At 43.8% G+C, this 23902-nt stretch overlaps 1 protein-coding gene across 1 annotated transcript; it reads left to right on the top strand.

The window, feature by feature from the left end:
• The first annotated feature begins 186 nt into the window (after positions 1 to 186).
• LOC139546275 (zinc finger protein ZFP2-like) lies at positions 187 to 21925 on the top strand. Its single transcript, XM_071354446.1, has 9 exons — positions 187 to 459; positions 8448 to 8591; positions 8709 to 9142; positions 9245 to 9339; positions 9664 to 9849; positions 11472 to 11654; positions 16759 to 16826; positions 18366 to 18576; positions 21682 to 21925. The coding sequence occupies exons 1-9, from the start codon at positions 451 to 453 to the stop codon at positions 21822 to 21824; spliced, it is 1473 nt and encodes a 490-aa protein (XP_071210547.1). The 5' UTR covers positions 187 to 450; the 3' UTR covers positions 21825 to 21925.
• The last annotated feature ends 1977 nt before the right edge of the window (positions 21926 to 23902 follow it).

Genomic DNA, 23902 nt, shown 5'->3' with positions numbered 1-23902 from the left:
GTCATTGTAAATAAGAATTTCTTCTTAACTGACTTGCCTAGTTAAATAAAGTTTAAATAAATAAAATATATATATATATAATAGAACAAGATTCCTGCAGGTTGTAAGCGCCTTGTATTGCCTGCCTTCTCACTCCTGTACACAAGGTGGCGCTATTGCACCAGGTAGTTTAGTCATGCAGAAGAATCATACCCGGAAGTACGGTGATGCAGTAACGCAGACAGTCGGCTTATTTACCTCTCTTCTAAACAGTCTAGCTAGCTAGTTACTGTTAAAATGGCAACATATAGGATTTCTGCATGTACTGCCTTCGTTTAGATGGCTGGTTAGGTTTCAAATCGTTTCACGACCAGTAAATTGTTCAACTGACGTGAGTGTCCTCGAGCTGAAGTGAACGTAAAAGAACAACAATCAGCAGAATTCACTCCTCCCGGTTCTGACCGACCCACAATGGACGAGGTAAGACACGGGAGGGACGAATGTCCGTTAGCTAGCCAGCCAAATCTACTAACATTGTCCTGGCCCTTCGGACTCGAATGCCTCACATGAATGGGCAAGCTTTGTCCCAAATCGGGTTGTGAAAAACTCCATTGCTGTAATTGCAAGACGATGCGTGACAGAGTTGGAGTAATAGCACAGACCGGTTATGCCAGGTCCGTTTATGCTCAGTCATCTGAAAACTGATTTGATTGTAGTTGTCCATGTTACAAAGTATCAAGCTGGCGGTTAGTTTACTGCTGCTGCTCAGTCAGTCTGTAGTGACACCATGCCACTGGGTGGGTCTTCTGAGGCAGGTCCAGTCTTATCTGCAGAGCGGTGGGTGCAGTCTTTTGTTCCTACCAAGCACTAACACAAACACACTGATCTAGGATCAGTTTTGCCTTAGGATTACCTGGACAGGGAGGGTCTGAGGTCAGCATTTTTACTGTTAGATGCTTTGTGAAATACAGGCCCTGATTCCCTGATCAAAGTATTGGACACACATATAGTCTACCACAACAACACTCATATAGTCTACCACAACAACACTCATATAGTCTACCACAACAACACTCGTATAGTATACCACAACAACACTCGTATAGTCTACCACAACAACACACTCATATAGTCTACCACAACAAAACACTCGTATAGTCTACCACAACAACACTTGTATGGTCTACCATAACAACACACTCGTATAGTCTACCACAACAACACTCATAGTCTACCACAACAACACTCGTATAGCCTACCACAACAACACACTCGTATAGTCTACCACAACAACACTTGTATGGTCTACCATAACAACACACTCGTATAGTCTACCACAACAACACTCATATAGTCTACCACAACAACACTCGTATAGCCTACCACAACAACACACTCATATAGTCTACCACAACAACACTCATATAGTCTACCACAACAACACTCGTATAGCCTACCACAACAACACACTCGTATAGTCTACCACAACAACACACTCGTATAGCCTACCACAACAACACTCGTATAGCCTACCACAACAACACACTCGTATAGTCTACCACAACAACACACTCGTATAGTCTACCACAACAACAACACTCGTATAGTCTACCACAACAACACACTCGTATAGTCTACCACAACAACACACTCGTATAGTCTACCACAACAACACACTCGTATAGTCTACCACAACAACACTCGTATAGCCTACCACAACAACACACTCGTATAGTCTACCACAACAACACTCGTATAGTCTACCACAAAACAGTCATATAGTCTACCACAATAAAACACTCATATAGTCTACCACAAAACAGTCATATAGCCTACCACAATAAAACACTTGTATAGTCTACCACAACAACACTCATATAGTCTACCACAAAACAGTCATATAGTCTACCACAACAAAACACTCATATAGTCTACCACAACAACACTCATATAGTCTACCACAAAACAGTCATATAGTCTACCACAACAAAACACTCATATAGCCTACCACAACAACACACTCGTATAGTCTACCACAACAAAACACTCATATAGTCTACCACAACAAAACACCCATATAGTCTACCACAACAACATTCATATAGTCTACCACAAAACACCCATATAGTCTACCACAAAACAGTCATATAGTCTACCACAACAACACACTCGTATAGTCTACCACAACAACACACTCATATAGTCTACCACAACAAAACACTCATATAGTCTACCACAACAACACTCATATAGTCTACCACAACAACACACTCGTATAGTCTACCACAACAACACTCATTTAGTCTACCACAACAACACACTCGTATAGTCTACCACAACAACACGCTCATATAGTCTACCACAACAAAACACTCATATAGTCTACCACAACAACACACTCGTATAGTCTACCACAACAAAACACTCGTATAGTCTACCACAACAACACACTCGTATAGTCTACCACAACAAAACACTCATATAGTCTACCACAACAAAACACTCGTATAGTCTACCACAACAACACACTCGTATAGTCTACCACAAAACACTCATATAGTCTACCACAAAACACTCATATAGTCTACCACAACAAAACACTCATATAGTCTACCACAACAACACTCATATAGTCTACCACAACAACACACTCATATAGTCTACCACAACACACTCATATAGTCTACCACAACAACACTCATATAGTTTACCACAAAACAGTCATATAGTCTACCACAACAACACACTCGTATAGTCTACCACAACAACACACTCATATAGTCTACCACAACAAAACACCCATATAGTCTACCACAACAACACACTCATATAGTCTACCACAACAAAACACCCATATAGTCTACCACAACAACACTCATATAGTCTACCACAAAACACCCATATAGTCTACCACAAAACAGTCATATAGTCTACCACAACAACACACTCGTATAGTCTACCACAACAACACACTCGTATAGTCTACCACAACAAAACACTCATATAGTCTACCACAACAAAACACTCATATAGTCTACCACAACAAAACACCCATATAGTCTACCACAACAACACTCATATAGTCTACCACAAAACAGTCATATAGTCTACCACAACAAAACACTCATATAGCCTACCACAACAACACACTCGTATAGTCTACCACAACAACACTCGTATAGCCTACCACAATAAAACACTCGTATAGTCTACCACAACAAAACACTCATATAGTCTACCACAACAACACTCATATAGTCTACCACAACAAAACACCCATATAGCCTACCACAACAACACTCATATAGTCTTCCACAACAAAACACTCATATAGTCTACCACAATAAAACACTCGTATAGTCTACCACAACAACACACTCATATAGTCTACCACAACAAAACACTCATATAGTCTTCCACAACAAAACACTCATATAGCCTACCACAATAAAACACTCGTATAGTCTACCACAACAACACACTCATATAGTCTACCACAACACACTCGTATAGTCTACCACAACAACACACTCATATAGTCTACCACAACAACACTCATATAGTCTACCACAACAAAACACTCATATAGTCTACCACAAAACACTCATATAGTCTACCACAACAAAACACTCATATAGTCTACCACAACAACACTCGTATAGTCTACCACAACAACACACTCGTATAGTCTACCACAACAACAACACTTGTATAGTCTACCACAACAACACTCATATAGTCTACCACAACAACACACTCGTATAGTCTACCACAACAACACACTCGTATAGTCTACCACAACAACAACACTCGTATAGTCTACCACAACAACACACTCGTATAGTCTACCACAACAACAACACTCGTATAGTCTACCACAACAACACACTCGTATAGTCTACCACAACAAAACACTCATATAGTCTACCACAACAAAACACTCATATAGTCTACCACAAAACACTCGTATAGTCTACCACAACAACACACTCGTATAGTCTACCACAACAACACTCATATAGTCTACCACAACAACACACTCGTATAGTCTACCACAACAACACGCTCATATAGTCTACCACAACAAAACACTCATATAGTCTACCACAACAACACACTCGTATAGTCTACCACAACAAAACACTCGTATAGTCTACCACAACAACACACTCGTATAGTCTACCACAACAAAACACTCATATAGTCTACCACAACAAAACACTCGTATAGTCTACCACAAAACACTCATATAGTCTACCACAACAAAACACTCATATAGTCTACCACAACAACACTCATATAGTCTACCACAACAACACACTCATATAGTCTACCACAACACACTCATATAGTCTACCACAACAACACTCATATAGTCTACCACAACAACACTCATATAGTCTACCACAACAACACTCATATAGTCTACCACAACACACTCATATAGTCTACCACAACAACACTCATATAGTCTACCACAACAACACACTCGTATAGTCTACCACAACAACACACTCGTATAGTCTACCACAACAACACACTCGTATAGTCTACCACAACAACACTCATATAGTCTACCACAACAACACACTCGTATAGTCTACCACAACAACACTCATATAGTCTACCACAACAACACTCGTATAGTCTACCACAACAACACACTCGTATAGTCTACCACAACAACAACACTCGTATAGTCTACCACAACAACACACTCGTATAGTCTACCACAACAAAACACTCATATAGTCTACCACAACAAAACACTCATATAGTCTACCACAAAACACTCGTATAGTCTACCACAACAAAACACTCATATAGTTTACCACAACAACACTCATATAGTCTACCACAACAACACACTCGTATAGTCTACCACAACAACACTCATATAGTCTACCACAACAACACACTCGTATAGTCTACCACAACAACACGCTCATATAGTCTACCACAACAACACGCTCATATAGTCTACCACAACAAAACACTCGTATAGTCTACCACAACAAAACACTCGTATAGTCTACCACAAAACACTCATATAGTCTACCACAACAAAACACTCATATAGTCTACCACAACAACACACTCATATAGTCTACCACAACACACTCATATAGTCTACCACAACAACACTCATATAGTCTACCACAACAACACTCATATAGTCTACCACAACACACTCATATAGTCTACCACAACAACACTCATATAGTCTACCACAACAACACACTCGTATAGTCTACCACAACAACACACTCGTATAGTCTACCACAACAACACACTCGTATAGTCTACCACAACAACACACTCGTATAGTCTACCACAACAACACACTCGTATAGTCTACCACAACAACAACACTCGTATAGCCTACCACAACAACACACTCGTATAGTCTACCACAACAACACACTCGTATAGTCTACCACAACAACAACACTCGTATAGTCTACCACAACAACACACTCGTATAGTCTACCACAACAAAACACTCGTATAGTCTACCACAAAACACTCGTATAGTCTACCACAACAAAACACTCATATAGTCTACCACAACAACACACTCGTATAGTCTACCACAACAACACACTCGTATAGTCTACCACAACAACACACTCGTATAGTCTACCACAACAACACACTCGTATAGTCTACCACAACAACACACTCGTATAGTCTACCACAACAACACACTCGTATAGTCTACCACAACAACACACTCGTATAGTCTACCACAACAACACACTCGTATAGTCTACCACAACAACACACTCGTATAGTCTACCACAACAACAACACTCGTATAGTCTACCACAACAACACACTCATATAGTCTACCACAACAACACTCATATAGTCTACCACAACAAAACACTCATATAGTCTACCACAAAACACTCATATAGTCTACCACAACAAAACACTCATATAGTCTACCACAACAACACTCGTATAGTCTACCACAACAACACACTCGTATAGTCTACAACAACACACTCGTATAGTCTACCACAACAACAACACTCGTATAGTCTACCACAACAACACACTCGTATAGTCTACCACAACAAAACACTCATATAGTCTACCACAACAAAACACTCATATAGTCTACCACAAAACACTCGTATAGTCTACCACAACAACACACTCGTATAGTCTACCACAACAACACTCATATAGTCTACCACAACAACACACTCGTATAGTCTACCACAACAACACGCTCATATAGTCTACCACAACAAAACACTCATATAGTCTACCACAACAACACACTCGTATAGTCTACCACAACAAAACACTCGTATAGTCTACCACAACAACACACTCGTATAGTCTACCACAACAAAACACTCATATAGTCTACCACAACAAAACACTCGTATAGTCTACCACAAAACACTCATATAGTCTACCACAACAAAACACTCATATAGTCTACCACAACAACACTCATATAGTCTACCACAACAACACACTCATATAGTCTACCACAACACACTCATATAGTCTACCACAACAACACTCATATAGTCTACCACAACAACACTCATATAGTCTACCACAACAACACTCATATAGTCTACCACAACACACTCATATAGTCTACCACAACAACACTCATATAGTCTACCACAACAACACACTCGTATAGTCTACCACAACAACACACTCGTATAGTCTACCACAACAACACACTCGTATAGTCTACCACAACAACACTCATATAGTCTACCACAACAACACACTCGTATAGTCTACCACAACAACACTCATATAGTCTACCACAACAACACTCGTATAGTCTACCACAACAACACACTCGTATAGTCTACCACAACAACAACACTCGTATAGTCTACCACAACAACACACTCGTATAGTCTACCACAACAAAACACTCATATAGTCTACCACAACAAAACACTCATATAGTCTACCACAAAACACTCGTATAGTCTACCACAACAAAACACTCATATAGTTTACCACAACAACACTCATATAGTCTACCACAACAACACACTCGTATAGTCTACCACAACAACACTCATATAGTCTACCACAACAACACACTCGTATAGTCTACCACAACAACACGCTCATATAGTCTACCACAACAACACGCTCATATAGTCTACCACAACAAAACACTCGTATAGTCTACCACAACAAAACACTCGTATAGTCTACCACAAAACACTCATATAGTCTACCACAACAAAACACTCATATAGTCTACCACAACAACACACTCATATAGTCTACCACAACACACTCATATAGTCTACCACAACAACACTCATATAGTCTACCACAACAACACTCATATAGTCTACCACAACACACTCATATAGTCTACCACAACAACACTCATATAGTCTACCACAACAACACACTCGTATAGTCTACCACAACAACACACTCGTATAGTCTACCACAACAACACACTCGTATAGTCTACCACAACAACACACTCGTATAGTCTACCACAACAACACACTCGTATAGTCTACCACAACAACAACACTCGTATAGCCTACCACAACAACACACTCGTATAGTCTACCACAACAACACACTCGTATAGTCTACCACAACAACAACACTCGTATAGTCTACCACAACAACACACTCGTATAGTCTACCACAACAAAACACTCATATAGTCTACCACAAAACACTCGTATAGTCTACCACAACAAAACACTCATATAGTCTACCACAACAACACACTCGTATAGTCTACCACAACAACACACTCGTATAGTCTACCACAACAACACACTCGTATAGTCTACCACAACAACACACTCGTATAGTCTACCACAACAACACACTCGTATAGTCTACCACAACAACACACTCGTATAGTCTACCACAACAACAACACTCGTATAGTCTACCACAACAACACACTCGTATAGTCTACCACAACAACACACTCGTATAGTCTACCACAACAACAACACTCGTATAGTCTACCACAACAACAACACTCGTATAGCCTACCACAACAACACACTCGTATAGTCTACCACAACAACACACTCGTATAGTCTACCACAACAACACACTCGTATAGTCTACCACAACAACACACTCGTATAGTCTACCACAACAACACACTCGTATAGTCTACCACAACAACACACTCGTATAGTCTACCACAACAACACACTCGTATAGTCTACCACAACAAAACACTCGTATAGTCTACCACAACAAAACACTCATATAGTCTACCACAACAACACACTCGTATAGTCTACCACAACAACAACACTCGTATAGTCTACCACAACAACAACACTCGTATAGTCTACCACAACAACAACACTCGTATAGTCTACCACAACAACAACACTCGTTTCATCTACCACAACAACACAAATGTTCCCCTCTCCAGAACTAGTCACGGCTGCCTTCTGCCCTTCATCCTCTTTTAGGATGATGTTAACAACCAGCCCAGCCCGTCCCACAGCCCCCCTGCATCAGGAGAACCTGATCAACAGAACCAAACAGAACCAACCAAAACCTTTTCACACTGTTGTCTGGACTGTGGGAAAGAGTTTTCCCGCCCATGTGACCTGGTGAGTTTGATGATTTTTATTTCCCAGTTTAAAAAAATGACATATACACACAGTACTTAAAACGTGACGGGATAACACAAAACAAGTCAATTACTTATTTCCATTGTGTTCCATAAGGTGAGACACCAGAGAGTACACACAGGGGAGAAGCCTTACCCCTGTCCTGATTGTGGCAAGAGGTTCGCCCACTCAGGAGGCCTCCGAGAACATGAGAGGATACACTCCGGAGAGAAGCCTCACTCCTGCTCTGTGTGTGGGAAGAGCTTCACCCAGAAGGGAAGTCTTAGAGTTCATCTACGGACACACACGGGGGAGAGACCTTATTCTTGCTCCGTCTGCGGCAAGAGTTACACCCAAAATGAATTTTTGAAAGTGCACCAGCGAACACACACGGGAGAGAGGCCCTACTCCTGTTCTGTGTGTGGCAAGGGCTTTGCTCAGATCGGAAACTTGAAGAAACACCAGCGGATTCACACCGGGGAGAAGCCTTACCAGTGCCTGGAGTGTGGCGCCAGTTTCACCCAGAAGGACAGCCTGAAGATGCACCAGAGGTCATTTATTTCATTCTTGTTTTCATTTGATCTCCTTGTTGTTTTACTGTAAAGTCTGTTTCAAGTTTAAATGCACTTTGAATAAAGAATGATTTGATTTAGGTCTCACACGGGAGAGAAACCCTGCGTCTGCCCCGAGTGCGGGAAGGGTTTCCGTGACAACGGGCACCTGAAAGTCCACGTGAGAGTGCATACAGGTGAGGTTGATTTAACGATCGAAGGATCGTCTCAAACTCTTGAGTTATCCACAATGTGGTTCTTTAATAAAACTTGAAACTTTATGCAGCAATTGACAGCATACATTACAGCATTGTCATATGTATGGGATTCACGTGGTATACAACGTCCAATGAAATGCTTACTTGCAGGTTCCTTTTCAACAACAATAAGAAATAATAAAACATAATAATACGGACATAAAGTAAATGGCTCATTATTGTGGAGTGACACTGTCTGTCTGTCTTTCCCACCCGTCCATCTGTCCATCCATCTGTCCACCCATCTGTCCATCCATCCATCAGGGGAGAAGCCGTACTCCTGCCCTGACTGTGGGAGACGGTTCAGCCAGGCAGACGTCCTGAAGAGACACCAGATGGTGCATACAGGGGAGAAGCCGTACTTCTGTGCCCTGTGTGGGAGGAGGTTCGCCCAGCCTGCCACTCTGAAGTACCACCTCCGGACCCACGCAAGAGAGAACCAGACAGGAGGCGAGTTCAACAACACTTCCTTTACAGCCGAACATGTTGCCACAGTAACAACTTCAGTTGGAACGATTTGAATGAACATTCCAGAATGTTACGGAATGAAGCTGCAAATAGCAAGTTTTTCTATGTATTCAAACTGCAAATGCTAATGTTACTACGTGTAATAGAAAGCCTACATAGCAACGTGTATTATTTGTAGTGGCAGTTTAGACAGGAAACAGATACTTATGTTTACCTCAGACTGTCAGCCACTTCACTGCCTTCTCAGACTGTCAGCCACTTCACTGCCTTCTCAGACTGTCAGCCACTTCACTGCCTTCTCAGACTGTCAGCCACTTCACTGCCTTCTCAGACTGTCTGCCATTTCACTGCCTTCTCAGACTGTCAGCCTCTTCACCTCCTTCTCAGACTGTCAGCCATTTCACTGCCTTCTCAGACTGTCAGCCTCTTCACTGCCTTCTCAGACTGTCAGACACTTCACTGCCTTCTCAGACTGTCAGCCTCTTCACTGCCTTCTCAGACTGTCAGCCTCTTCACTGCCTTCTCAGACTGTCTGCCATTTCACTGCCTTCTCAGACTGTCAGACACTTCACTGCCTTCTCAGACTGTCGGCCACTTCACTGCCTTCTCAGACTGTCGGCCGCTTCACTGCCTTCTCAGACTGTCGGCCGCTTCACTGCCTTCTCAGACTGTCGGCCGCTTCACTGCCTTCTCAGACTGTCGGCCACTTCTCTGCCTTCTCAGACTGTCGGCCACTTCACTGCCTCCTCAGACTGTCTGCCATTTCACTGCCTTCTCAGACTGTCAGACACTTCACTGCCTTCTCAGACTGTCAGACACTTCACTGCCTTCTCAGACTGTCGGCCACTTCACTGCCTTCTCAGACTGTCGGCCACTTCACTGCCTTCTCAGACTGTCGGCCACTTCACTGCCTTCTCAGACTGTCGGCCACTTCACTGCCTTCTCAGACTGTCGGCCACTTCACTGCCTTCTCAGACTGTCGGCCACTTCACTGCCTTCTCAGACTGTCGGACACTTCACTGCCTTCTCAGACTGTCGGCCACTTCACTGCCTTCTCAGACTGTCGGCCACTTCACTGCCTTCTCAGACTGTCGGCCACTTCACTGCCTTCTCAGGCTGTCGGCCACTTCACTGCCTTCTCAGACTGTCTGCCACTTCACTGCCTTCTCAGGCTGTCGGCCACTTCACTGCCTTCTCAGACTGTCGGCCACTTCACTGCCTTCTCAGACTGTCGGCCATTTCACTGCCTTCTCAGACTGTCAGCCTCTTCACTGCCTTCTCAGACTGTCGGCCACTTCACTGCCTTCTCAGACTGTCGGCCACTCCACTGCCTTTTCAGACTGTCGGCCACTCCACTGCCTTCTCAGACTGTCGGCCACTCCACTGCCTTTTCAGACTGTCGGCCACTCCACTGCCTTCTCAGACTGTCGGCCACTCCACTGCCTTCTCAGACTGTCGGCCACTTCACTGCCTTCTCAGACTGTCGGCCACTTCACTGCCTTCTCAGACTGTCGGCCACTTCACTACCTTCTCAGACTGTCGGCCACTTCACTACCGACACAAAACAGAACACTGTTGCTAACATTCACAAACCATTTCCCCAGGGTCTCAACGCTGCCCAGTGTGTGGACAGGACCTCCCTACAGAGCAGGCTCTGAGAAAACACCTACAGACACACATGGGGGAGGACCTCGGTCACAACGGGGGACAGGAAGACGGGGAGGAGGAAGTTGGTGGTCTGATCAATTCTGATGGAGAGGACGTCGGCTGGGACCCTTCTCATCTTAGTAAGTGGAGGCAGGTTATTCGTCCCTAATGACACCTTATTCCCTATGTAGTGCACTACTTTACCCTAAGATACATCCCTAATGGCTCCCTATTCCCTATGTAGTGCACTACTTTACCCTAAGATACATCCCTAATGGCTCCCTATTCCCTACGTAGTGCACTACTTTACCCTAAGATACATCACTAATGGCTCCCTATTCCCTACATAGTGCACTACTTTACCCTAATATACATCCCTAATGGCACCCTATTGTATATATGTAGTGCACTACTTTTGACCATCCATCCTTCCATCAAAAGATAAACAGGAGAGAGTCCTGGTAGTCTCATTATAACCCATAATACCAACCTATCTCTACAGGAGAGAGTCCTGGTAGTCTCATTATAACCCATAATACCAACCTATCTCTACAGGAGAGAGTCCTGGTAGTCTCATTATAACCCATAATACCAACCTATCTCTACAGGAGAGAGTCCTGGTAGTCTCATTATAACCCATAATACCAACCTATCTCTACAGGAGAGAGTCCTGGTAGTCTCATTATAACCCATAATACCAACCTATCTCTACAGGAGAGAGTCCTGGTAGTCTCATTATAACCCATAATACCAACCTATCTCTACAGGAGAGAGTCCTGGTAGTCTCATTATAACCCATAATACCAACCTATCTCTACAGGAGAGAGTCCTGGTAGTCTCATTATAACCCATAATACCAACCTATCTCTACAGGAGAGAGTCCTGGTAGTCTCATTATAACCCATAATACCAACCTATCACTACAGGAGAGAGTCCTGGGAGTCTCATTATAACCCATAATACCAACCTATCTCTACAGGAGAGAGTCCTGGTAGTCTCATTATAACCCATAATACCAACCTATCTCTACAGGAGAGAGTCCTGGTAGTCTCATTATAACCCATAATACCAACCTATCTCTACAGGAGAGAGTCCTGGTAGTCTCATTATAACCCATAATACCAACCTATCTCTACAGGAGAGAGTCCTGGTAGTCTCATTATAACCCATAATACCAACCTATCTCTACAGGTGAGAGTCCTGTCTCATTATAACCCATAATACCAACCTATCTCTACAGGTGAGAGTCCTGGTAGTCTCATTATAACCCATAATACCAACCTATCTCTACAGGAGAGAGTCCTGGTAGTCTCATTATAACCCATAATACCAACCTATCTCTACAGGTGAGAGTCCTGTCTCATTATAACCCATAATACCAACCTATCTCTACAGGTGAGAGTCCTGGTAGTCTCATTATAACCCATAATACCAACCTATCTCTACAGGAGAGAGTCCTGGTAGTCTCATTATAACCCATAATACCAACCTATCTCTACAGGAGAGAGTCCTGGTAGTCTCATTATAACCCATAATACCAACCTATCTCTACAGGAGAGAGTCCTGGTAGTCTCATTATAACCCATAATACCAACCTATCTCTACAGGAGAGAGTCCTGGTAGTCTCATTATAACCCATAATACCAACCTATCTCTACAGGAGAGAGTCCTGGTAGTCTCATTATAACCCATAATACCAACCTATCTCTACAGGAGAGGGTCCTGGTAGTCTCATTATAACCCATAATACCAACCTATCTCTACAGGAGAGAGTCCTGGTAGTCTCATTATAACCCATAATACCAACCTATCTCTACAGGAGAGAGTCCTGGTAGTCTCATTATAACCCATAATACCAACCTATCTCTACAGGTGAGAGTCCTGGTAGTCTCATTATAACCCATAATACCAACCTATCTCTACAGGAGAGAGTCCTGGTAGTCTCATTATAACCCATAATACCAACCTATCTCTACAGGTGAGAGTCCTGGTAGTCTCATTATAACCCATAATACCAACCTATCTCTACAGGAGAGAGTCCTGGTAGTCTCATTATAACCCATAATACCAACCTATCACTACAGGAGAGAGTCCTGGTAGTCTCATTATAACCCATAATACCAACCTATCTCTACAGGAGAGAGTCCTGTCTCATTATAACCCATAATACCAACCTATCTCTACAGGAGAGAGTCCTGGTAGTCTCATTATAACCCATAATACCAACCTATCTCTACAGGAGAGAGTCCTGGTAGTCTCATTATAACCCATAATACCAACCTATCTCTACAGGTGAGAGTCCTGGTAGTCTCATTATAACCCATAATACCAACCTATCTCTACAGGAGAGAGTCCTGGTAGTCTCATTATAACCCATAATACCAACCTATCTCTACAGGAGAGAGTCCTGGTAGTCTCATTATAACCCATAATACCAACCTATCTCTACAGGAGAGAGTCCTGGTAGTCTCATTATAACCCATAATACCAACCTATCTCTACAGGAGAGAGTCCTGGTAGTCTCATTATAACCCATAATACCAACCTATCTCTACAGGTGAGAGTCCTGGTAGTCTCATTATAACCCATAATACCAACCTATCTCTACAGGAGAGAGTCCTGGTAGTCTCATTATAACCCATAATACCAACCTATCTCTACAGGAGAGAGTCCTGGTAGTCTCATTATAACCCATAATACCAACCTATCTCTACAGGAGAGAGTCCTGGTAGTCTCATTATAACCCATAATACCAACCTATCTCTACAGGAGAGAGTCCTGGTAGTCTCATTATAACCCATAATACCAACCTATCTCTACAGGAGAGAGTCCTGGTAGTCTCATTATAACCCATAATACCAACCTATCTCTACAGGAGAGAGTCCTGGTAGTCTCATTATAACCCATAATACCAACCTATCTCTACAGGAGAGAGTCCTGGTAGTCTCATTATAACCCATAATACCAACCTATCTCTACAGGAGAGAGTCCTGGTAGTCTCATTATAACCCATAATACCAACCTATCTCTACAGGAGAGAGTCCTGTCTCATTATAACCCATAATACCAACCTATCTCTACAGGAGAGAGTCCTGGTAGTCTCATTATAACCCATAATACCAACCTATCTCTACAGGAGAGAGTCCTGGTAGTCTCATTATAACCCATAATACCAACCTATCTCTACAGGTGAGAGTCCTGGTAGTCTCATTATAACCCATAATACCAACCTATCTCTACAGGAGAGAGTCCTGGTAGTCTCATTATAACCCATAATACCAACCTATCTCTACAGGTGAGAGTCCTGTCTCATTATAACCCATAATACCAACCTATCTCTACAGGTGAGAGTCCTGGTAGTCTCATTATAACCCATAATACCAACCTATCTCTACAGGAGAGAGTCCTGGTAGTCTCATTATAACCCATAATACCAACCTATCTCTACAGGAGAGAGTCCTGGTAGTCTCATTATAACCCATAATACCAACCTATCTCTACAGGAGAGAGTCCTGGTAGTCTCATTATAACCCATAATACCAACCTATCTCTACAGGAGAGAGTCCTGGTAGTCTCATTATAACCCATAATACCAACCTATCTCTACAGGAGAGAGTCCTGGTAGTCTCATTATAACCCATAATACCAACCTATCTCTACAGGAGAGGGTCCTGGTAGTCTCATTATAACCCATAATACCAACCTATCTCTACAGGAGAGAGTCCTGGTAGTCTCATTATAACCCATAATACCAACCTATCTCTACAGGAGAGAGTCCTGGTAGTCTCATTATAACCCATAATACCAACCTATCTCTACAGGTGAGAGTCCTGGTAGTCTCATTATAACCCATAATACCAACCTATCTCTACAGGAGAGAGTCCTGGTAGTCTCATTATAACCCATAATACCAACCTATCTCTACAGGTGAGAGTCCTGGTAGTCTCATTATAACCCATAATACCAACCTATCTCTACAGGAGAGAGTCCTGGTAGTCTCATTATAACCCATAATACCAACCTATCACTACAGGAGAGAGTCCTGGTAGTCTCATTATAACCCATAATACCAACCTATCTCTACAGGAGAGAGTCCTGTCTCATTATAACCCATAATACCAACCTATCTCTACAGGAGAGAGTCCTGGTAGTCTCATTATAACCCATAATACCAACCTATCTCTACAGGAGAGAGTCCTGGTAGTCTCATTATAACCCATAATACCAACCTATCTCTACAGGTGAGAGTCCTGGTAGTCTCATTATAACCCATAATACCAACCTATCTCTACAGGAGAGAGTCCTGGTAGTCTCATTATAACCCATAATACCAACCTATCTCTACAGGAGAGAGTCCTGGTAGTCTCATTATAACCCATAATACCAACCTATCTCTACAGGAGAGAGTCCTGGTAGTCTCATTATAACCCATAATACCAACCTATCTCTACAGGAGAGAGTCCTGGTAGTCTCATTATAACCCATAATACCAACCTATCTCTACAGGTGAGAGTCCTGGTAGTCTCATTATAACCCATAATACCAACCTATCTCTACAGGAGAGAGTCCTGGTAGTCTCATTATAACCCATAATACCAACCTATCTCTACAGGAGAGAGTCCTGGTAGTCTCATTATAACCCATAATACCAACCTATCTCTACAGGAGAGAGTCCTGGTAGTCTCATTATAACCCATAATACCAACCTATCTCTACAGGAGAGAGTCCTGGTAGTCTCATTATAACCCATAATACCAACCTATCTCTACAGGAGAGAGTCCTGGTAGTCTCATTATAACCCATAATACCAACCTATCTCTACAGGAGAGAGTCCTGGTAGTCTCATTATAACCCATAATACCAACCTATCTCTACAGGAGAGAGTCCTGGTAGTCTCATTATAACCCATAATACCAACCTATCTCTACAGGAGAGAGTCCTGGTAGTCTCATTATAACCCATAATACCAACCTATCTCTACAGGAGAGAGTCCTGTCTCATTATAACCCATAATACCAACCTATCTCTACAGGAGAGAGTCCTGGTAGTCTCATTATAACCCATAATACCAACCTATCTCTACAGGAGAGAGTCCTGGTAGTCTCATTATAACCCATAATACCAACCTATCTCTACAGGAGAGAGTCCTGGTAGTCTCATTATAACCCATAATACCAACCTATCTCTACAGGAGAGAGTCCTGGTAGTCTCATTATAACCCATAATACCAACCTATCTCTACAGGTGAGAGTCCTGTCCATGGCTCTTCTGGTAGTGAAGGAGGAAGTCCCCCTACGTCACACATCAACAAGGTGGGAGAAAATGACCTTTTCACATTTTACTGTAAACTAATTTTATCTATTTTAGGGGCCAAATGTTTCAAGCATCTCAGAGTAGGAGTGCTGATCTAGGATCAGTTTGGGCTTTTAGATTATAAAGAATGGACAGGAGGGGACCTGATCCTAGATCATCACTCCTATTGGATCTGAACAACATCACATGTACAAGAGGACCTGATCCTAGATCAGCACTCCTATTGGATCTGAACAACATCACATGTACAAGGGGACCTGATCCTATATCAGCACTCCTATTGGATCTGAACAACATCACATGTACAAGGGGACCTGATCCTAGATCAGCACTCCTATTGGATCTGAACAACATCACATGTACAAGGGGACCTGATCCTAGATCAGCACTCCTATTGGATCTGATCTGAACAACATCACATGTACAAGGGGACCTGATCCTAGATCAGCACTCCTATTGGATCTGAACAACATCACATGTACAAGGGGACCTGCTCCTAGATCAGCACTCCTATTGGATCTGAACAACATCACATGTACAAGGGGACCTGATCCTAGATCAGCACTCCTATTGGATCTGAACAACATCACATGTACAAGGGGACCTGATCCTAGATCAGCACTCCTATTGGATTTGAACAACATCACATGTACAAGGGGACCTGATCCTATATCAGCACTCCTATTGGATCTGAACAACATCACTTGTACAAGAGGACCTGATCCTAGATCATCACTCCTATTGAATCTGATCTGAACAACATCATATGTACAAGGGGACCTGATCCTAGATCATCACTCCTATTGGATCTGATCTGAACAACATCACATGTACAAGAGGACCTGATCCTAGATCAGCACTCCTATTGGATCTGATCTGAACAATATCACATGTACAAGAGGACCTGCTCCTAGATCAGCACTCCTATTGGATCTGAACAACATCACATGTACAAGGGGACCTGATCCTAGATCAGCACTCCTATTGGATCTGAACAACATCATATGTACAAGGGGACCTGATCCTAGATCAGCACTCCTATTGGATCTGAACAACATCACATGTACAAGGGGACCTGATCCTAGATCAGCACTCCTATTGGATCTGATCTGAACAACATCACATGTACAAGGGGACCTGATCCTAGATCAGCACTCCTATTGGATTTGAACAACATCACATGTACAAGGGGACCTGATCCTAGATCAGCACTCCTATTGGATCTGATCTGAACAACATCACATGTACAAGAGGACCTGATCCTAGATCAGCACTCCTATTGGATCTGAACAACATCACATGTACAAGGGAACCTGATCCTAGATCAGCACTCCTATTGGATCTGAACAACATCACATGTACAAGGGGACCTGATCCTAGATCAACACTCCTATTGGATCTGATCTGAACAACATCACATGTACAAGAGGACCTGATCCTAGATCATCACTCCTCTTCTGAGATGCTTTATTAACACAGACCCTGATCTTCAGAGGATATATTACTTCCTGTATTATTGATCACCGTTTTCATTCTAGAATCCAGGTGACCAATCCAGATCCAAACGCAGGTCACTGTGTCCTGACGACAGAGAGGTCTTTAGTCAGACACTGGGGATGAACATTAAAGTAGTGGAGGAGGAGGAGGACTTGAGTCAAACTGTTGAGGTGACGGTTAAAGAAGAAGAAGAGGACGAGGAAGTCAGCAGATCCCCATTAGAAGAAGTGGACTGGGAGGCGGTTGAACTTAGTAAGTAGAGGGAGGGAGGGAGGGAGGCTGTTGAACTTAGTAAGTAGAGGGAGGGAGGGAGGGAGGGAGGGAGGGAGGGAGGGAGGGAGGGAGGGAGGCGGTTGAACTTAGTAAGTAGAGGGAGGGAGGCTGTTGAACTTAGTAAGTAGAGGGAGGGAGGCTGTTGAACTTAGTAAGTAGAGGGAGGGAGGGAGGCTGTTGAACTTAGTAAGTAGAGGGAGAGGGAGGGAGGGAGGCTGTTGAACTTAGTAAGTAGAGGGAGGGAGGGAGGGAGGGAGGGAGGGAGGCTGTTGAACTTAGTAAGTAGAGGGAGGTAGGCTGTTGAACTTAGTAAGTAGAGGGAGGGAGGGAGGGAGGGAGGGAGGGAGGGAGGCTGTTGAACTTAGTAAGTAGAGGGAGGTAGGCTGTTGAACTTAGTAAGTAGAGGGAGGGAGGGAGGGAGGGAGGGAGGGAGGCTGTTGAACTTAGTAAGTAGAGGGAGGTAGGCTGTTGAACTTAGTAAGTAGAGGGAGGGAGGGAGGGAGGGAGGGAGGGAGGCTGTTGAACTTAGTAAGTAGAGGGAGGTAGGCTGTTGAACTTAGTAAGTAGAGGGAGGGAGGGAGGGAGGGAGGGAGGGAGGGAGGGAGGGAGGGAGGGAGGGAGGCTGTTGAACTTAGTAAGTAGAGGGAGGGAGGCTGTTGAACTTAGTAAGTAGAGGGAGGGAGGGAGGCTGTTGAACTTAAAGAAACATGAAGTAATGAGGACTTACTATCACTGTGTCCCAAATGGTATCCTATCCCCTACTTTAGACCAGAGCTCTATAGGGAATAGGGTGCCATCCTATCCCCTACTTTAGACCAGAGCTCTATAGGGAATAGGGTGCCATCCTATCCCCTACTTTAGACCAGAGCTCTATAGGGAATAGGGTGCCATCCTATCCCCTACTTTAGACCAGAGCTCAATGGGGAATAGGGTGCCATCTCTTCCCCTACTTTAGACCAGAGCTCTGTAGGGAATAGGGTGCCATCCTATCCCCTACCTTAGACCAGAGCTCTATAGGGAATAGGGTGCCATCCTATCCCCTACTTTAGACCAGAGCTCTATAGGGAATAGGGTGCCATCCTATCCCCTACTTTAGACCAGAGCTCTATGGGGAATAGGGTGCCATCCTATCCCCTACTTTAGACCAGAGCTCTATGGGGAATAGGATGCCATCCTATCCCTTACTTTAGACCAGAGCTCTATAGGGAATAGGGTGCCATCCTATCCACCACTTTAGACCAGAGCTCTATAGGGAATAGGGTGCCATCCTATCCCCTACTTTAGACCAGAGCTCTATGGGGAATAGGGTGCCATCCTATCCCCTACTTTAGACCAGAGCTCTATGGGGAATAGGGTGCCATCCTATCCCCTACTTTAGACCAGAGCTCTATAGGGAATAGGGTGCCATCCTATCCCCTACTTTAGACCAGAGCTCTATGGGGAATAGGGTGCCATCCTATCCCCTACTTTAGACCAGAGCTCTATAGGGAATAGGGTGCCATCCTATCCCCTACTTTAGACCAGAGCTCTATAGGGAATAGGGTGCCATCCTATCCCCTACTTTAGACCAGAGCTCTATGGGGAATAGGGTGCCATCCTATCCCCTACTTTAGACCAGAGCTCTATAGGGAATAGGGTGCCATCCTATCCCCTACTTTAGACCAGAGTTCTATAGGGAATAGGGTGCCATCCTATCCCCTACTTTAGACCAGAGTTCAATAGGGAATAGGGTGCCATCCTATCCCCTACTTTAGACCAGAGGTCAATAGGGAATAGGGTGCCATCCTATCCCCTACTTTAGACCAGAGCTCTATAGAGAATAGGGTGCCATCCTATCCCCTACTTTAGACCAGAGCTCTATAGGGAATAGGGTGCCATCCTATCCCCTACTTTAGACCAGAGTTCAATGGGGAATAGGGTGCCATCCTATCCCCTACTTTAGACCAGAGCTCTATGGGGAATAGGGTGCCATCCTATCCCCTACTTTAGACCAGAGCTCTATAGGGAATAGGGTGCCATCATATCCCCTACTTTAGACCAGAGCTCTATAGGGAATAGGGTGCCATCATATCCCCTACTTTAGACCAGAGCTCTATAGGGAATAGGGTGCCATCCTATCCCCTACTTTAGACCAGAACTCTATGGGGAATAGGGTGCCATCCTATCCCCTACTTTAGACCAGAGCTCAATAGGGAATAGGGTACCATCCTATCCCCTACTTTAGACCAGAGCTCAATAGGGAATAGGGTGCCATCCTATCCCCTACTTTAGACCAGAGCTCTATGGGGAATAGGGTGCCATCCTATCCCCTACTTTAGACCAGAGCTCTATGGGGAATAGGGTACCATCCTATCCCCTACTTTAGACCAGAGCTCAATAGGGAATAGGGTGCCATCCTATCCCCTACTTTAGACCAGAGCTCTATGGGGAATAGGGTGCCATCCTATCCCCTACTTTAGACCAGAGCTCTATAGGGAATAGGGTGCCATCCTATCCCCTACTTTAGACCAGAGCTCTATAGGGAATAGGGTGCCATCATATCCCCTACTTTAGACCAGAGCTCTATAGGGAATAGGGTGCCATCCTATCCCCTACTTTAGACCAGAACTCTATGGGGAATAGGGTGCCATCCTATCCCCTACTTTAGACCAGAGCTCAATAGGGAATAGGGTACCATCCTATCCCCTACTTTAGACCAGAGCTCAATAGGGAATAGGGTGCCATCCTATCCCCTACTTTAGACCAGAGCTCTATGGGGAATAGGGTGCCATCCTATCCCCTACTTTAGACCAGAGCTCTATAGGGAATAGGGTGCCATCCTATCCCCTACTTTAGACCAGAGCTCTATAGGGAATAGGGTGCCATCATATCCCCTACTTTAGACCAGAGCTCTATAGGGAATAGGGTGCCATCCTATCCCCTACTTTAGACCAGAGCTCTATAGGGAATAGGGTGCCATCCTATCCCCTACTTTAGACCAGAGCTCTATAGGGAATTGGGTGCCATCTTTAAGGTTGCGTCCCAAAGGGCAGTGTATTTCCCATATTGCGTACTATATGTAACCCGTACATACCGTTCCCTTAGGAGAGAGTCCTAACCACTGCTCCGACCGTGAGGAGAGACCTCCCCACCAGGAGAATCACACAGCTAAAGACCATCCCCACACAGAGAACACACGCCTCACTCCTGCTCTGACTCTATTTGAAGGACCTGATCAAAGCCATTGATGAGGAATTAATTAGGTTCATGATATCATTAGTTACTGTATCCTATTGCAGATATGTCTGTTTAATTAATGATGTTTGATTGAATAATAAATCATGGTTGCAAAAACCTGATTCTCTGCTCTATCAATCATTAGAAACTGGGTGGTTTGAGCCCTGAATACTGATTGGCTGACAGGAGTGGTATATCAGAACATATACCACGGGTATGACAAAACATCGATTTTTACTGCTCTAATTACGTTGGTAACCAGTTTATAATCGCAATAAGGCACCTCGGGGGTTGTGGTATATGGCCAATATACCACAGCTAATACCACAGCTAATAACTGTATCCAGGCACTCCGGCGTTGCGCCGTGCATATGAAGAATTTAGCCGTGGTAAATTTGCCATATACCACACCCCTTCGGACCTTATTTCTTAAATAGACCATTCAATCTGTTAATTCTAGGGTGACCAGACGTCGCCGATTTTGGTGGCCAGTACCCGGATATAGCCATCCCAGAAAATGTCCCTGATTAGGCTTCAGAAAGAAAAACAACTTTAAAGTTAAATTGAGGCTGATATTTCCATCAAAATTATGGCTATCCTATCCCTGTCCCAAGCTCGTTTGCTCCCGCAGTTTTGCCACTGACATTTTAAGACGTTTGATCAGTGATACATTAACCACCACATGAACAGCCATGTCCAGATTTTGGTGACAGATTTTTCAAGAGAATATTCTAAAATCTTGATAAAATCAAATATGCCATTTCAGAGTTACCCTTTGGGAAAAGTAGGCGCCGGACATCACGACAGGGAATTTGCCGTACATTTTAGAAATGTAACGGGCATCCATATGCATTCAGATCCAACCTGGCGCAGCCAGCGCCATCCATAAACCAGGGATGTTGGCCAAAGGAGCCACATTTACATGTTCTTAAAAACAGCCTATAACAAATTATAAAAACACTATTCCTTGTGTTTTGGTGTGTAGCATTGGCAAAACTGTATATATATATATATATAAAAAGGCTACTTTCCTAAAACATGAATTGTCCTCCTGTCGAGGTGACTAGTACGGGCCGCATCCCAGACGTCCTACTGGGTTCACTCACGCGCGGGTAGTCTTTGCCTGTGGATCTTCTCTTGACCACAGTATGGAAGCCCGCGGTATGAGCCTCTTTCCTGGTGAGGGGGCCGCCCTGTCTTCCTACCCGAGGCTGAGTTAGCAATGGATCCCTGGGCTTCACTTTATCAACCCGGGTCACTCCTCTTGGTACATCTCTGCTTGCCACAGAGGTTAGTTCACTCCTTCCTACTGTTAACACTTCACCGGGTAGTTTGTGACACGGTATACTACCCGTCAGCGGGGGCTATTTCTGTGTACAACACCAACGAGAAATCGAATATTTATTTATAGTCCGCTCGGACGCTATTTTAGCGTGTCCCGGTTCTTACTGCGTGTTATCTCGTATTTCACGCAGGATACGTTCAACCATGGGGTTATACTAGGTTATTTGTATGCGCGCGGCATAGTCTCAGACACTCCTGCTAGCGTTTCTGGTTGCCCCGACAACACACTCACAGGTGAGTCACACTCGCTAAATATCGTCAGCTCCTTCTAATACATCAGTCAGCTCCTTCTAATACATCAGTCAGCTCCTTCTAATACATCAGTCAGCTCCTTCTAATACATCAGTCAGCTCCTTCTAATACATCAGTCAGCTCCTTCTAATACATCAGTCAGCTCCTTCTAATACATCAGTCAGCTCCTTCTAATACATCAGTCAGCTCCTTCTAATACATCCGTCAGCTCCTTCTAATACATCCGTCAGCTCCTTCTAATACATCCGTCAGCTCCTTCTAATACATCAGTCAGCTCCTTCTAATACATCAGTCAGCTCCTTCTAATACATCAGTCAGCTCCTTCTAATACATCCGTCAGCTCCTTCTAATACATCCGTCAGCTCCTTCTAATACATCCGTCAGCTCCTTCTAATACATCCGTCAGCTCCTTCTAATACATCCGTCAGCTCCTTCTATTACATCAGTCAGCTCCTTCTAATACATCAGTCAGCTCCTTCTAATACATCAGTCA

The sequence above is a fragment of the Salvelinus alpinus genome, chromosome 2 (assembly GCF_045679555.1).
Source record: "Salvelinus alpinus chromosome 2, SLU_Salpinus.1, whole genome shotgun sequence".
Lineage (NCBI taxonomy): Eukaryota > Metazoa > Chordata > Actinopteri > Salmoniformes > Salmonidae > Salvelinus > Salvelinus alpinus.
This window is presented reverse-complemented; position numbering and strand designations above follow the sequence as displayed.

Coding starts and splice junctions, on each gene's coding strand:
- LOC139546275 (XM_071354446.1), top strand. Junction 9,143..9,244: donor AGCCTGAAGATGCACCAGAG/GTCATTTATTTC, acceptor GATTTGATTTAG/GTCTCACACGGGAGAGAAAC. Junction 9,850..11,471: donor AAGAGAGAACCAGACAGGAG/GCGAGTTCAACA, acceptor CCATTTCCCCAG/GGTCTCAACGCTGCCCAGTG.